Source organism: Astyanax mexicanus, chromosome 1, assembly GCF_023375975.1.
Source record: "Astyanax mexicanus isolate ESR-SI-001 chromosome 1, AstMex3_surface, whole genome shotgun sequence".
Taxonomy (NCBI): domain Eukaryota; kingdom Metazoa; phylum Chordata; class Actinopteri; order Characiformes; family Acestrorhamphidae; genus Astyanax; species Astyanax mexicanus.
In genome coordinates, this window is record NC_064408.1 from 129345637 (window position 1) to 129361746 (window position 16110).

Sequence of the window (16110 nt, forward strand, 5' to 3'; positions counted from 1 at the left end):
CCTGTTTACCAGGTAAGAGATTTTCATTTTGCACCACAAACTAGTACTGAGTTTGAGTTTTGTTTTTTATTTTGCTTCTTCCAGAACTGAATGTCGTCCTGTTCCAGATCTCCTGCTCCTAGTGTTGACTTTCCAAACGTTAGCTACGGAAATACACCAACCAGAACATTTCACAAAGAGGTTAATCTTGAAGAAGGAACAAACATGGCATCCACAAAAATCTCCAGTTCTCAGCAAACATCCTCGCCTACCCCTCCCAAACAAATACAGAAAATTACAGACAAGAGGAAAACTCACCACTGCTCAGACTGTGGAACGAATTTTCCTCGTCAGAGTACTCTCCAACGACACCAGCGCATTCACACTGGAGAGAAACCGTTTCACTGCTTAGACTGTGGGAAGAGTTTTAATCAACAGATTCATCTTCAACAACACCGGCGCATTCACACTGGAGAGAAACCGTATTACTGCTCAGAGTGTGGGAACAGTTTTAGTTGTCAGCGTAATCTTCAAGACCACCAGCGCATTCACACTGGAGAGAAACCGTTTCACTGCTTAGACTGTGGAAAGAGTTTTAGTTGTCAGAGTCATCTCCAAAAACACCAGCGCATTCACACTGGAGAGAAACCGTATCACTGCTCAGACTGTGGAAAGAATTTTAATCAACAGAGTACTCTTAAACTACATCAGCGCATTCACACTGGAGAGAAACCGTATCACTGCTCAGACTGTGGAAAGAATTTTAATCAACAGAGTAATCTCAAACTACATCAGCGCATTCACACTGGAGAGAAACCGTATCACTGCTCAGACTGTGGGAAGAGTTTTAATCAACAGATTCATCTTCAACAACACCGGCGCATTCACACTGGAGAGAAACCGTATTACTGCTCAGAGTGTGGGAACAGTTTTAGTTGTCAGCGTAATCTTCAAAACCACCAGCGCATTCACACTGGAGAGAAACCGTTTCACTGCTCAGACTGTGGGAAGAGCTTCAGGTATTCATGTAATTTGAAGAAACACAAATGCTCTAACATGAGTGATAGAGCTAGTCTGTAAACCTTCAATAGAACATTTCAGGAGTAACAACTCCAAAACAAAAGAGGTAGCAAACTGGATTTAGAGAAGAAAATCCAGTAGTTTTGTGTTTCTGAAATGTGCATTGTGTTGAACACCATGTCCACATGTGTAATAATGGGTTCATGACATAATTGTAATGAAATTTGTCCTCCAGTGGTGGCAATTAGACACCTAGCGCTTCACCACCTTCCACTTTTGGATGCCCCACAGTTGATCAATTGGTTTGGGTCTGGATACATACTTGGGCTGTCCATCACATTTACATTTATCTCATTCAGCAAGGCGGTTGTCTTCTTGGAGGTGTTTGGGGTTGTTATGATTCAGCCCAGGGAGGGGATCATGCTCTGCTAATGTCACAGTCCTTGTTGGAATTGTTGGAATGCACTGTGCGGTGTATGATCTGAGCACCGGCGAGCTGATTTCCCAATTTTTCAACCTCTTCAGCAATGCTGGCAGCACACGAGTCCAGTCCTGAAACTGTGATATTGTGATGTTTCAGGGTGTTATCAGTATTCTTATAGACTAGGCCATCTAAACAATTGTATGAGAGTATTGTAACCAAAACACTACATTTAATAGCCCTGCTCGCATTTACACCTGAAACCTTGTAACTCCATTGAGTAACAATTAATCAGAATTTGGACATTAGTGGCTGTGTGTGGAGTTATTTTCAGTGGACAGTAAATTATTACTGCTCTAAACTCTAATAATAACACTGGGTACTCCTGTGTTTTGACGAGTCCACGTTTCACATTATTTTTGGGTAAAGGACTGTACAGATTGTTTAAGGTGCAAAGTTCTAAAGCAGCATCTCTGATGGTATGGTGGTGGGTTAAGAGCCCATGACATGGGGAACCTGCACATCCGTGAAGCTCCATTAATGCTGAAAGATACATACAGGTCAGAGCAACATATACTGCCATCCAAGCAATATTGTTAAAAGGACATATTTTTGTAGTGAATTCAATTGAATTTAGGTTTAAAATGATTTGCAAATCATTGTGTTCTGTTTTTATGTTCCACACAATGTCCCCATTGAAATTGGGGTTGTACTAATAGGTACATTATTCCCTCCTCCTTTTATTTTAACCTTTTAAGTTTAAAATAAAAAGTCTGTATTTTGTGGTGAGTTATTCGAATAAACTAAAAAAAGCAATGTTTTGGCGTTGCTGACTTTTTTTTATTGATGGTTAGATTTTGCCCAGTAAAGTGCAACTTGTTTAACTCCACTGTATTTGAACATTGTTAAACAATTGAATATCAGTTAAAAAGTTTGGATTGTTTCCTCTTGGTTTGGTTTGATTTGGGTGTGTTTAGTTTTCACTCTGGGGGAAAATTGTAGCCTACAATAATGTGTCACAAAAAAACACAGGAGAACTCTCTCTCTTATTGGTCAGATCTATCTCAGTCAGCTCATTAAAGTAAATACAGGAAGAAGGTTCTGTGTTCTGGGCAAATCCATATTTCTGTAGAGTTTAACATGCTGCCATTACATTATTACTGTCAAAGTTTTTGAATCAAGAATTTAAAAATGTATTATGTGGTGTTTCTTCTTGGAACAGAATGAATCATTTCCCATAATTTGTAATCTGTAACTAACCTAACTTCTAATTTCTGTAACCTTATACAAATAGGAATTGGATATGTTTATCTAAAATCTATCAAAGTATTGATACAAGCTGGCCATGTTACTAAATATGCTTTTAACAGGGTTTGTACAGGTGCTTGAAATCCTGGAAAATGCTTGAAGTTGAACGTTTTCCAGGCCTGTAAAGTGTTGGAATTTTGGAGAAAGTGCTTGAAAAAGCTTGAAATTGTAACTGCATTTACTTTACAATAAATAATTATCTGACCTAAATAAGTTCGCTTAAAGTTTGTGTCAGCCAGCGCTGTGGAACGAGCGGATCTGGGGCTGTTTGCCCGGCGTCAGCGCCGTGGAACGAGCGCATCTCCAGAGCTGTTTGCCCGGCATTAGTGCTGTGAAACGAGCTGATCTCCGGGGCTGTTTGCCCGGCGTCAGTGCCGTTTAATAAGCCGATCTCTGGCTAGAGATAGATATGCTAAAAGCCAAAAGCAGAGTTAAGAGAGATGGCCAGCAATATTTTGCTCAGCGTGCACACAATTCCCTTTTTTCCCTAGAAAGTTTAACATTTGCGTTCGCAAGAAAGAAAAGTTAAACCAAATGTTAAATGTTAAACCAAAATATAAAAGGGTAAACATGTGTTTTTTTATCTCTTTAATACAGTCTGTTATTTGATTTAGACAGAGGCCCTCCTTATAAAGATTAGTGTCATCAGCATAGCAGTAAAAGTTAATACCATGCCTACTGATGATTTTACCCAGCAGTAACATGTAAAGAGTGGTGGACCCAGTATTGATCTTTGTGGGACACCATATTTTACTCTAGACTGGTAAGAGCGTTCAGTATTTAAATAGAGACACTGGTATCGATCTCTCAGATATGATCTGAACCAGGTGAGGGCAGATCCTTTAATTCCTACAAGATTTTATATTTTAGAATAGCGTGATCTATAGTGTCGAAGGCAGCACTAAGATCTAGCAGTACAAGGATACAAGGTATTTGTAATATAATTGTTAAGCAGGACACTAAGAAAATGGAAAATAAATGTCACAAAAAATACTTAAAAAACTTACTACCAGGCTCTGATGTAAGTACTAAATGCAGGCAGATTGTGCATCACATGTATTTAATATATTTATTTTTTCAAAGAAGCACACACATGAGCTCATATAAAAATGAATCAAGTAAAAGAGTGAAATGTAATTATTTATTAATTAAACACGGTGGATGAATTTCCTCCAGAGCCAGAATATTCTTTTAATTCTCAAAAGTAGAATTTTATATTTTGATCAACAAAAAAGCAAAGAATTTAACAATTAAATACTTAAGTTTTTCTTCACTAAACAGGTTTTAAAACAGGCAAGGAAGACGCTGAATTACTGCTACTGTGAGCTGACTGGTTGTTGAACTGATACTGGAATTACAACCAGATCACATTTAAAAGCTTTATGATAACTGGAGTTTTAAAGCTTTAAAATAAGTGTAAAATTAGAGTGTACATCTGGAGTTAAAAGCTTTATCTTCGGTAATTAATCATTTGATAGTGTTCTGTTGAGGAAATGAGTAAAATTTCAGTACAAAAATAATAAAACATTTATAAACTCTGATCTTGCTCAGTTGCTCCATATGATCCCATTAATTTAGGATAATTTTGGACTTACTCGGGAGCGCCCTCTACAGGTGAATCAAGCCCACAACACATTCTGAAGTGAATATTGTCCACATTGCAACCACATTTTATTTATTTAAAACGTTTAAACATTTGCCATGCTGTGAATTTTTCAAATTACAAAATAGTAAATATCTAAATAATAAAGGCAGTTGTTTATTCATTGCCAATAATATTATAAATACATACACACTACACGTATTTTATTATATTGACATTTAAGAAATATAAATAATCATTAATTGTTGACTAATATATTTATTGACATCCACGAGCCTTTTAATCACGGAGGACTTTTTTTGTGGAAATGGAGCTGTGGTGAGTGAGGTCTCCCTACCTCACGATGTAGACTTTTATATAATATAATATAATATAATATAATATAATGTAATGCTACATTCTATATAACATTAATTGATGTAATACAATAATAGTAATAATAATCACGGAAGACTTTTATTATGACATTCGCCGGAGCCGTGGTGAGAGAGGTCTCACGCACAAACGCGCTCCCAGTCAGGTAAGCCCCTCCCTCCTCTTTGGAGGTGCTCCAGTCTGCAGCAATACATACTTTCCTAGAGAGTTTCTGGTTTCCTCTTCAGCAGTGTATGATAGGTGGCAGTATGGAACTAGTTTTCCATCCGAAAACACGCAGAAACTGGATCTCCACGAGCTTTCAGCTAGTAAATCTGTAGGATTGAACAGTTCCAGTCTTCACTGTGGATCAGCGGAGTCCGTTCTGAGAAAGAAATGATCATCAGTTAGATGGTAAGTCTTTCTCGTGCTTTCAAATAGTCCGTGTTCAGTTGATGGAATAGCTCGTTGTTTGGACAACATTGAATTTCCAAACTCCACCTCCTCTCTCTCTCTCACTCTTCCAGTCTTTCCCCGAGCTCCAACTTCTCCTTATTGCACTGCTCTCACTCTTTTTCTTCCAGCTCTTTACTCCTCTTTCTGCATCGCTGCATTTCCTCCGCATTAAACTGCACCGTTTTAGAGAAACTATAGCGAGCATAAGACTGCTGCTGTGTTTGTTCTGTTCTCTGAGCTCTAGCAGCTCTTCAGCTTTCTCTCCCATGTTTCGGGTGGATTCGAGGAACATCAGGGTGGAAATCTCAGACTGTTCCTCACAGGGTTCGCTTTTCTTCTCTACCGGGACTTTGCTCGGAGTTGATCAGTTCTGATCAATAATCTAAAAGTAGTCCACCAGATTCTTCTTTAATAAAATACTTGAAAAGTTGTGGTATTTACAGCATTATTTAATGTATATGTTTAAAGCTGTTAGGTGGAGGATCTTCATGTGTGGGTTAAAGGTTGCTGATCGGATCATAATCGGCCACAGTAACTTAGGGTTAGGAACTTGTTATTGTCATGCAGTTAAAGGTGATTGAGTGGGGGAGTAGAGTATGGGGGAAGGGAATGGACCCTATGTGGATCCCCAGTTGTTATCTGCAGGATTGGTCAACTTTCTGTATTCTTACTAAAGTGAGTTTTACATTCCGTTTTGCGGTAGTGGTGGTGATTATTGCTGGTAGAGATATATACAAAATTCAATGACAAATGACAATGCAAATTTTATTTTGTATGGACTTTACAAAGTTTTTTTTTTTTTCAAAATATGGTCAAATATCAAAATTCTGCTAAATGGGCCATATTATGCAAAACTCATCTTTTGTATTTTCACTTGCGCGTCTCTACTGCTTTTATATACACTTCAAGTGCCTCTATTTTTTTTAAATATTCATGTGATAAACACTCATCATAAATGGGATGAGTAAACACCTCATTCTGTGCACTGGCAATATCTCTTTATCTGAGAGGGAATACTCACAAAGCATCTAATTTATTTGATTATTTTTTAATCGCCTGACTACTAGCACTATTCAAACCCAAGAATCCAAAATGTGATGAAAAAAAACCCCAACAAAATACAAACACAGAATTGTTGTAATGGATTTCATAGGGCCCTATGCAACCTAGAAAAATGTAGCACCAAACACCAAAATATATATTTTTGGGGCAATTTTGATATCTATTTTTTTGTTTTGTGTTGGTAAAATAATTCAGGTGTTTTTCTATATTTTGGAGCATTGGTTATTCTGAAGGGCTATGAAGTTTTTTTTGTTCCTCAGATTCTTAGGGCTTCTGTAACACAATAAGCTACCTGGCAATTGAAGGACATCTTGCAGCATCAGTCTCACTGCTCCAGACATGTAATTTCAGTTTCAGATTCACTTTCTACTCCCTATTAGAGACTTGGTCACATGCATGATTTTATTTCATATACATCATCAGCCATAATAACTGGGAGGCCATTTGTGAGAAATACTGGGATTTGCATGTAGATTTCCATTCCTGTTTGATGTTTCCCACTTTTCTGTTTGCCAATTTAGAGGTTTTCATTTCGCACCACAAACTACCACTGAGCTAAGGTTTTCTGTTTTCTTTTCTTCTTTCAGAAATCAATGCTGTCCTGTTCCAGGTCTCCTGCTCCAAGTGTCGACTTTACAAATTGTTTCAAAAGCTACCAAAATACACTAAATCAGCACAGTTCACACAGTGGTTAAACTACTAAAAAGGAACATGGAATCCACAGAAATCTCCAATGGTCAGCAAACACCCTCTCCTACTCCTCCCATTCAAATGCAGAAAAGTACAGACAAGAAAAAAACTCACCACTGCACAGACTGTGGGAAGAGTTTTAGCCGTCAGAGTCGCCTCCAACTACACCAGCGCATTCACACTGGAGAGAAACCGTATCACTGCTCAGACTGTGGGAAGAGTTTTAATCAACAGGGTGCTCTCCAACTACACCAGCGCATTCACACTGGAGAGAAACCGTATTACTGCTCAGATTGTGGAAACAGTTTTACTGATCGCAATACTCTTAAACGACACCAGCGCATTCACACTGGAGAGAAACCGTATCACTGCTCAGACTGTGGGAAGAGTTTTACTATTCAGAATACTCTCAAACGACACCAACGCATTCACACTGGAGAGAAACCGTATCACTGCTCAGACTGTGGGAAGAGTTTTACTGATCAAAGTCATCTCCAACAACACCAGTTCATTCACACTGGAGAGAAACCGCATTACTGCTCAGACTGTGGGAGGAGTTTTACTCGTCCAGGTACTCTCCAACGACACCAGCTCATTCACACTGGAGAGAAACCATATTACTGCTCAGACTGTAAGAAGAGCTTCAGGTATTCACATAAAGTAAAGAAACACAAATGCTCTAAGATCAGTTATAGGACTAGTATGTAAAACATTAATGCACTGTTTCAGGAGTAACAGACAACTCCAATAAAGACCTACCTAACTGGATTTAGAGTAGATAAACCAGTAAACTTTTTATTTTCTGAAATAATCGGTTCATGGCATAATAGTAATGAATTTTGATGAGAGGCCAGTGTAAAAAAAATATATAATATTTCCTAATCATTTTAACAAAGGTATTGGAAGCTTAAGGAATGCTTGTACCAATATGTACATTCTTTCATCCTCCTTTTTTTATAATTTTATTTCTAATTTTTCCCATTTTTCTCCCCAATTTACACGGCCAATTACCCAACCCACTCATTAGGACTCCCCCTATCACTAGTAATGCCACAACACACCAGGAGGGTGAAGACTAACACATGCTTCCTCCGATACATGTGAAGCCAGCCACCGCTTCTTTTCGAGCTGCTGTTGATGCAGCATTGCCGAGCAGCCAACGCGCTTGGAGGAAAGCACAGCGGCTCGGCTCCGTTACATCAGCTCACAGACGCCCTGTGCTGCAGACATTACCCTGGGAGTGATGTGGGGAGAGAGCGCCATCTACCCACCCAGAGGGAGCAGGGCCAATTTTGCTCCCTCTGACGCCGGCAGCTTGATGGCAAAGCTGCATGAGCTGGGGTTCGAACCTGCGCCCTCCTGCTCATAGTGGCAGCGCTTTAGACCGCTGGACCACTCGGCGCCCCATCCTCCTTTTTTTAACTAAGTTTAAAATAAAAAGTCTGTATTTTGTGGTGAGTTATTCAAAATACTCTGAAAAACAAATTTTTGGTGTTACTGACTTTGTTATTGATGGTTAGTTTTTGCCCAGTAAAGTGCAACCTGTTTAACTCCACTGTACTTGAACATTGAAGTTAAACAATTGGATATCAGTTAATAAGTTTGTAGACTTGGAGTGTTTCCTCTTGGTTTGGTTTGACTTGGGTTTGTTTAGTTTTCACTCTGGGGGGTCTTTACCAATGTTTACCAAAAACATTGATAAAGATTAGGTATTTGTAATATAATTGTTAAGAGAGAACATGTGATGGGTACCTTCTGTGTTGATCCTTAGCTGTATCAGGATTTAATTGTATACATTAGTTTAGGGAATGAAGAACCTTATTAAGTGAATAGGAATAGGATATGATTTACTTTTCTATAAGTATTGATACAAGCTGGCTGTGTTACTAAATATGGTTTTAAGTGCCCTGTGCTGGAGTGTGTGAGTCTGTATCACCCAGACTGTGAAAGGACACTGGAGCACAGAACACATTGTTAAAGACTAGGTATTTGTAATATAATTGTTAAGAGAGAATGGGTACCTTTTGTGTTGATCCTTAGCTGTATCGGAATTTAATTGTATATATCTGTTTACGGAACAAGTCTTGTTTTACTGAATCAGAAAACAAATATCATGTCTATAAACAAAACATTGTTATTTATCCTCAAACTTTTATGTAAATATTTCAAATTCTTAGTTTCTTAGTTTCAATAATTCAAAGTCTCATCTCAAGTACCGGAAAGACGGAATACGCATTAGGAGGACAAGGCATAGGCCTGTTGTCGCCTCCCCTACAGACTTATCACTGAAGAGATAATGGTCTTGGAATTAGGCGAAAAGAGCTACTTCACCATTCATTATATGTGATGTTCACAGGGTCATTATGGAAAAAAAATCACAGTAAAATTTGTTCTTCTTCAGGATTTTGTATTGTCCCCCAGACAACAAATGTCTTATTGGGTATTAGGTCTGATAGTAATTTCTGTGAAACGACTTAAGACTGAGGAGATAATGTTCCTGGAATTAGGGGAAAAGTGCAATTTGCCTATCCATTCTATTATATTACATGCTATGTTCACAGGGTCATTATAGAAAAAAATTCACAGTAAAATTTGTTCTTCAGAATTATTTATTTTCTGGGGTATTGGGTATTAGGTCTGATAGTAATTTTTGTGAGAGGACTTATCACTGAAGAGATAATGGTCTTGGAATTAGGCGAAAAGTGCTACTTCACCATTCATTATATGACATTACATGCTATGTTTACAGCGTAATTGTTAAAAAAAAATCAACAGTAATATATGTCCTTCTTCAGAATTTTTACAGTCTTATGTATTGTGTATTAGGTCTAATAGTTTCCTATACTACTTAAGACGTTTTAATTCATATCATCTAATTTTATTTACATTATATTCCACTCAGAATTAAACTCTGTCCCTCGCATTGTGTTCTCCCCTTTATTCAGAGCGTTTGCACAGCGCTTTGCTTACATGCTGTTTTACTGTTAAAACGCGCCATCTACAGGCGGCCGCATGAATGTTCAGCCAGAATTTAAGGAGAGGGGGTTTGATCCTCAAACGGCAACTGGCAACAGGAAGTGACACCTACTGGCATTTAAGGTGGAACGGAAATCTGAATAAGACAGTGGCGAATAAGAAGCTAACTTCAGCTTCGTGATATGAACTTTATCTCTCAGATTATCCCAGAAACACAGGTAGATGTGTGTTTGTTAGTCTGAATGTAACTAAATGATAAATTCTGTAAATTTCCCGCTCCTCACCTTTAAACTGCAGTTTAACCCGTGAAGCAGCTCCTCAGCCCAGTTCCAGAACTTTCCCTCAGAGAGAGAAAACTCTTCAGCTTTGCTGCTGAAACTGTTTAAACTAGCTAATATCCGCCACAGTAGTGAAATACAGCTCCACATTCTGCTGAGATCTCAGTAAATCAGTTAGTAAACACTGTTAATGAACATAAAACACAAGCAGGACATGAGAATACGGAGTTTTATTCAGTTAGCTAAAAAGCTAACTCTCTAAATTTCACCCAGCAACAGCCGCGTCACTCGCGCGGTAAGACCAACCAATCAGAGCTAGGGTCAGACTCATCGCGTGATTTCATTGGTCCGAAAGCCTGTCGCTCAGAGTTCTCCCCCGCAGATTTGCAGGGTTTTTTTCCCCTAGACGTTTAATTTTTTTTCTAATACGTGTTTTACTATTAAAATAGTGTAATAGTATTGTGTTAATAATAATAATGATGATGATAATAATAATAATAATACTTTTAATAATTCTCGTTTAAATAATTAAGCATAAACAAAACTAAATCATTATAAATTAATGTATGAATAAGTTTATTTTTACTATTATTATTATTATTATTATTATTATTATTATTATTATTATTATTATTATTATTATTGTGTTTTAATACATGTTTAATTAATAAAATAGTGTATTAGTGTTGTTAATAATAATTCACATTTAAATATTTAAAGATACACTATACTTTATACATTATAAATTAATGTATGAATCGTTTTATAATAATAATAATAATTATTATTATTATTATTATTATTATTATTAATTGAAATCTGAGGACACTAAAATGGAATTAAATTAACACGGACAGGCAATACAGATTAAATATAATGCTACATAATTCAATTCAATTTTATTTCTATATTCTTTTTCCAACAAAAGTTGTCACAAAGCAGCTTTACAGAGAAAAACAGGTCCACGCCTCTTATGAGCAGCACCACAGAGATGCCAGTTATTGTGGCGACACAGTGGCAAGAAAAAACTTTACATGCAAAAATTCAAATGCAGTTTTAACTATGCTACATATGTGTGCATCAAACAAGAAAACTGTGTCAAAGATGACCCCTAGGTTTCTCACAGTTTTATAAGGTATAATTAAGTGACCGCCTATGTCTACAGTATTAACATTTAGGTTTTTATCAATATTAGGACCTAATTAATGGACCTTAGTTTTATCAGAATTAGATAAAAGAAACTTGTGTATCATCCAATTTTAACCTCTTTAATACTGTCTGTTATTTGATTTAGACAGAGGTCCTCATTGGGTTTAGCAGATATGAAAAGATTAGTGTCTGATGATTTTACCCAGCGGTAACATGTATTAGTGGACCCAGTAGTGATCTTTGTGGGACACCATATTTTACTCTAGACTGATAAGACCATTAATTATCTAAATAAACACACTGGTATCGATCCCTCAGATATGATCTGAACCAGGTTAGGGTGGATCCTTTAATATCTATAAGATTTTCTAAACTATCGAGCAGAATAGCGTGATCTATAGTGTCGAAGGCAGCACTAAGATCTAGCAGTACAAGGATAAGCCTAGGTATTTGAAATACAATTGTTAAGCGGGACACTAAGAAAATGGAAAATAAATCTCACAAAAACATTTAAAAATATGTACTACCAGGCTATGTTGTAAGGAATAAATGCAGGCAATAATGTGCATTAAATGTATTTAATATATTTCTTTTTTAAGTAGCACACACAAGCGCTCATTTAAAAAAGATTCAAGTATAACAGTGGAATTTATATTTTTTATTAAAAACAGGGTGGATGAATTTCCTCCAGAGCCGGTTTATGGAGAGACTACCCACTCCCTATCTCCCACGACATATCAGGAAATTACTGCTAACCGCTAGAGGGAGCCCGCGAGAGAGTCTTAAATTTTATCTTATATTTAAATTTTTCTTCAGTAAACGGGGTTTATTAACAGGATATAAAGACGCTGCATTACTGCTACTGTGAGCTGACAGGTTGGTGAACTGATACTGGAGTTACAGCCAGATCACATTTTAAAGCTTTATAATAACTGGAGTTTAAAAGCTTTGTAATAACTAGCGGTTGTTGTTTTTTTTGGGATTTATACGGATGTTTAACTGGTGGAAGAATTCTACTCAATGAAGCACAGAGTTGCAGGAATCAGATCACCTCGCCTTTATTGAATGCACATGCATTCAATCAATCAATCAACCAATCAATGATTGTTCTGAATACACAAGATTTCAGACAGTTTTTTATACATCAGTTACAGATATAAAAAAAAGAAGTTTTCTCAGTTCATGGCCTTGCTGCCCCCGCTCTGACTCATGAACAATTCTCTTTTCTAAAAGGTTAAGTTGCAGTGTAAGCATGAATTTACTGATTTTCATGTCTCAATAGCTAAATTTCGCCCATACACAGTCAGGGGTTTTTACTTTGTTAGAAGAATTTACTCAGTGAAGCACAGAGTCGCAGGAATCAGATCAGCTTGCCGTTTTATTAAGCATATATGGAGATCAAGTCACCAATTAGTGGTTGTTCTGATTACAGGAATCTTCAGACAGTTCTTTATACCTCAAAATAGGGAAGTTACAGGTACAAAAAGAAGAAGTTCATTCGGTTCATAGCCTTGCTGCCCCTGCACCGACCTATGGACGGCTCTCTTTCCCAAAAGTTGATTTTGCAGTGTAAGCATGGATTTACAGATGTCTTAATAGCTAATGTCTGCTCCTCCGCAGTCAGGGTTTTTTTCCTAACTTCCCTAAAAGCCAGTCATCCTTACTTTAGCACAGAGCTCAAGACACAGACCAAAACTTCAATAACAATATATGATCATACATAGAATTCAATCACATATTTAATCATACATAGAGTTTTTTATTTTTCCTGTAACAACTTTTAAACAAAACGTTTCAGAAATAACAATGTCAAATCTAAAAAACAAAACACAAATTCAAAAAAAAAAATGTAATGCAGTTACTAGCTTCTTCAGAAGTACATAACTACTTCAGGAGTTATTTAGTAAAGACAATATTGGTTCTATTTAGAACTATGAAAATTCAAATAACCCTGCTTAACATTAAGGAGATTACATTTGTCTTGTATGTGGAGATATATATATACCAAACAAACACCAAACTAGTGTGACAGCAATAGAAAACCTCTTTGCAAGCTAAACAGGACCATTTTTAAAAGCCCATTTTCTACAAACCTGAAGAACACATATATAGAACCATTTTCTTGACAAAAACACATCTTTAATAGGGAAGTGCAGTGGGAGAGTCTAAAAAACGCTTAATATGGCTTCGTTTATTAATCTACTCATTTATTACTGTTTATTAATATCATATGGTGCTGTAAGGATTTTTTTTACACAAAATACACATTATTAAACTAAACCTAGCTAAGACTTCTGAGCTCTGAATGTAAACACAGGTGTATGCTTATCTTAAAGTGATATAAACAGACATATTCAGTATATATGGTATATATTGAAAAGTAGAGCCTTTAGTTTAATATATTAGTTAACATAAACAACATTAATATCATTCTAATAAACTAATACACTTACCGCTATGATATTTCTGCGTCATCCTTATTAAATGCTTTTATTTCCTTATTCAATAAAAAAGAGCCTAGAGATGCCCTGATTACGACAGAGCTTATCATGTTTGACTCTTTTTTTATTGTAAAATATATATCTCCTCTAAAACCCCCCAAAGACCCATTATTTACAATATCATATCTAGTAGCAGGACAGTTCATTTTCATGCAGTATTCAAAATATTTATTTGTTCAAAATCAACATTTTATAATTATTTATATAATAAAGCTAAACTTCACAAGCGTAATCATACTATCTGTTTAATCATATACCTAATATATATATATATATATATATATATATATATATATATATATATATATATATATATATATATATATACAGTGCCCTCCATAATTATTGGCACCCCTGGTTAAGATGTGTTCTTTAGCTTCTCATAAATTGAGTTTTGTTCAAAATAATATAGGACCACGATGGAAAAAAGAGTAAAATACAACCTTTAACTCAAGTGAATTTATTCAGTAGGAAAAAAATCCCACATTAAGAAATAATTATTTAACATCAAATCATGTGTGCCACAATTATTAGCACCCCTGATGTTAATACTTTGTACAACCCCCTTTTGCCAACAAAACAGCACCTAATCTTCTCCTGTAATGTTTCACAAGATGGGAGAATACAGAAAGAGGGATCTTTGACCATTCTCTCTAAATCATCCAACGACCTGGGTCCTCTCCTCTGCACTCTCCTCTTCAGCTCACCCCACAGGTTTTCAATGGGGTTGAGGTCTGGGGACTGAGATGGCCATGGGAGGAGCTTGATTCTGTGTGCGGTGAACCATTTCTGTGTAGATTTGGCCACATGTTTAGGGTCATTATCTTGCTGAAAGACCCAGTGACGACCCATCTTCAGCTTTCGGGCAGAAGCCACCAGATTTAGTTTTAAACTGTCCCGGTATTTTAGAGCATTCATGATGCCATGCACCCTAACAAGGTTCCCAGGGCCTTTAGAAGAGAAACAGGCCCACAGCATCACTGATCCCCCGCCGTATTTCACATTGGGCATGAGGTGCTTTTCTGCATACTCAGCTCTTGTGTTACGCCAGACCCACTTAGAGCATTTGTTGCCAAAAAGCTCTATCTTTGTTTCATCTGACCAAAGCACACGGTCCCAGTTGAAGTCATAGTACCGCTTAGCAAACTCCAAACGTTTGCGTTTATGATTGTGAGTGAGAAATGGTTTCTTCCGTGCATGCCTCCCAAACAGCTTGTTGGCATGTAGATAGCGCCTGATGGTTGTTTTGGAGACTTGGAGAATTCTGTAACAGTGAGCTTTGGAGAACTTTTTATTTCTCTTATCATCCTCCTCACTGTGTGTGGTGGCAAAATAAACTTGCGTCCTCGTCCAGGCTTGTTTACCACTGTTCCAGTTGTTTTAAACTTCTTAATAATTCCTCTGACAGTAGATATGGACAGGTGTAGGCGAGTAGCGATTTTCTTGTAGCCATTGCCTGACTTGTGAAGGTCAACACACATCTGCCTCACTTGAATGGTATGTTCCTTTGTCTTTCCCATGTTGAAGATAAATGGCCTCTGTGTCACGTCATATTTATACCCCAGGGAAACAGGAAGTTGTGAATTACTAATTAAATGTTCCTACATACTCTGATCAACTTCGTAAACTACTGTAGAAGTGACAGAAATACTTTTATTAAATTTATTTCCTAAGAATTGTTAGGGGTGCCAATAATTGTGGAACAGGTGATTTTATGAAGAATAATTATTTCTTAGTCAGGGATTTTATTTCCCCCTTAAAATTTACTTGAGTTAAAGGTTGGACTTTACTTTTTTTTTCCATCGTGGTCCTATATTATTTTGAACAAAACTCAATTTATGAGAAGCTAAAGAACACATCTTAACCAGGGGTGCCAATAATTATGGAGGGCACTGTATATATATATATAAATAACAATAGTGTTTTTTTTCCCTCATAGACTGAGGACATTTGCTGTCCTAAAATGTGACCGAGCAAGTTTAAAGAATACGTCCTTTGTTTTGGAAGTAATGACGCCTGAGGTAAGCTCAATTTTAATTTTCAAATGTATTTTTGATTTGCATGACATCTTAAAATTGCATTGTCCAATCTAATCTGTAAATCATCCTATTTTAAGATTACCATCCTTCTGCTGAGGAAGCTGGAGGGGTTCAACAGATTTGAAGCTGAAAGTGTTTTTTCTCAACATGTTACATTTGAGTAATTATGAGAAATGAATCTTCCCATTCCACTTTAAATGTGAACTTGTTGTTTTGTTGTTGTCTTGTTGTCAGATTCATCATAGTTATATTGTTTTTCCTCTGTTTATATTGT

General features: G+C 36.7%; 2 protein-coding genes across 22 annotated transcripts in view; both read left to right on the top strand.

The window, feature by feature from the left end:
- Positions 1–8351, top strand: part of LOC125780495 (gastrula zinc finger protein XlCGF7.1-like) — a 55305-nt gene extending 46954 nt beyond the window's left edge. For 20 of the 21 annotated variants that reach the window (XM_049469208.1, XM_049469261.1, XM_049469237.1 and 17 more), the window contains one exon: positions 85–2929. In XM_049469208.1, coding sequence (XP_049325165.1) covers positions 91–1059 — 969 coding nt within the window. In that variant the 5' untranslated portion in view covers positions 85–90 and the 3' untranslated portion in view covers positions 1060–2929. Of the gene's footprint in view, positions 1–84; positions 2930–6813; positions 7541–7920 lie in introns of those variants that run through there. The other variant, XM_049469290.1, reaches the window with a different exon arrangement.
- LOC111196242 (zinc finger protein 239-like) overlaps positions 4770–16110 on the top strand; it is a 443969-nt gene continuing 432628 nt past the window's right edge. The window contains exon 1 of the mRNA XM_049469407.1: positions 4770–5099. The gene's annotated coding sequence lies outside the window, so the exon portion shown is untranslated. The remainder of the gene's footprint in view (positions 5100–16110) is intronic.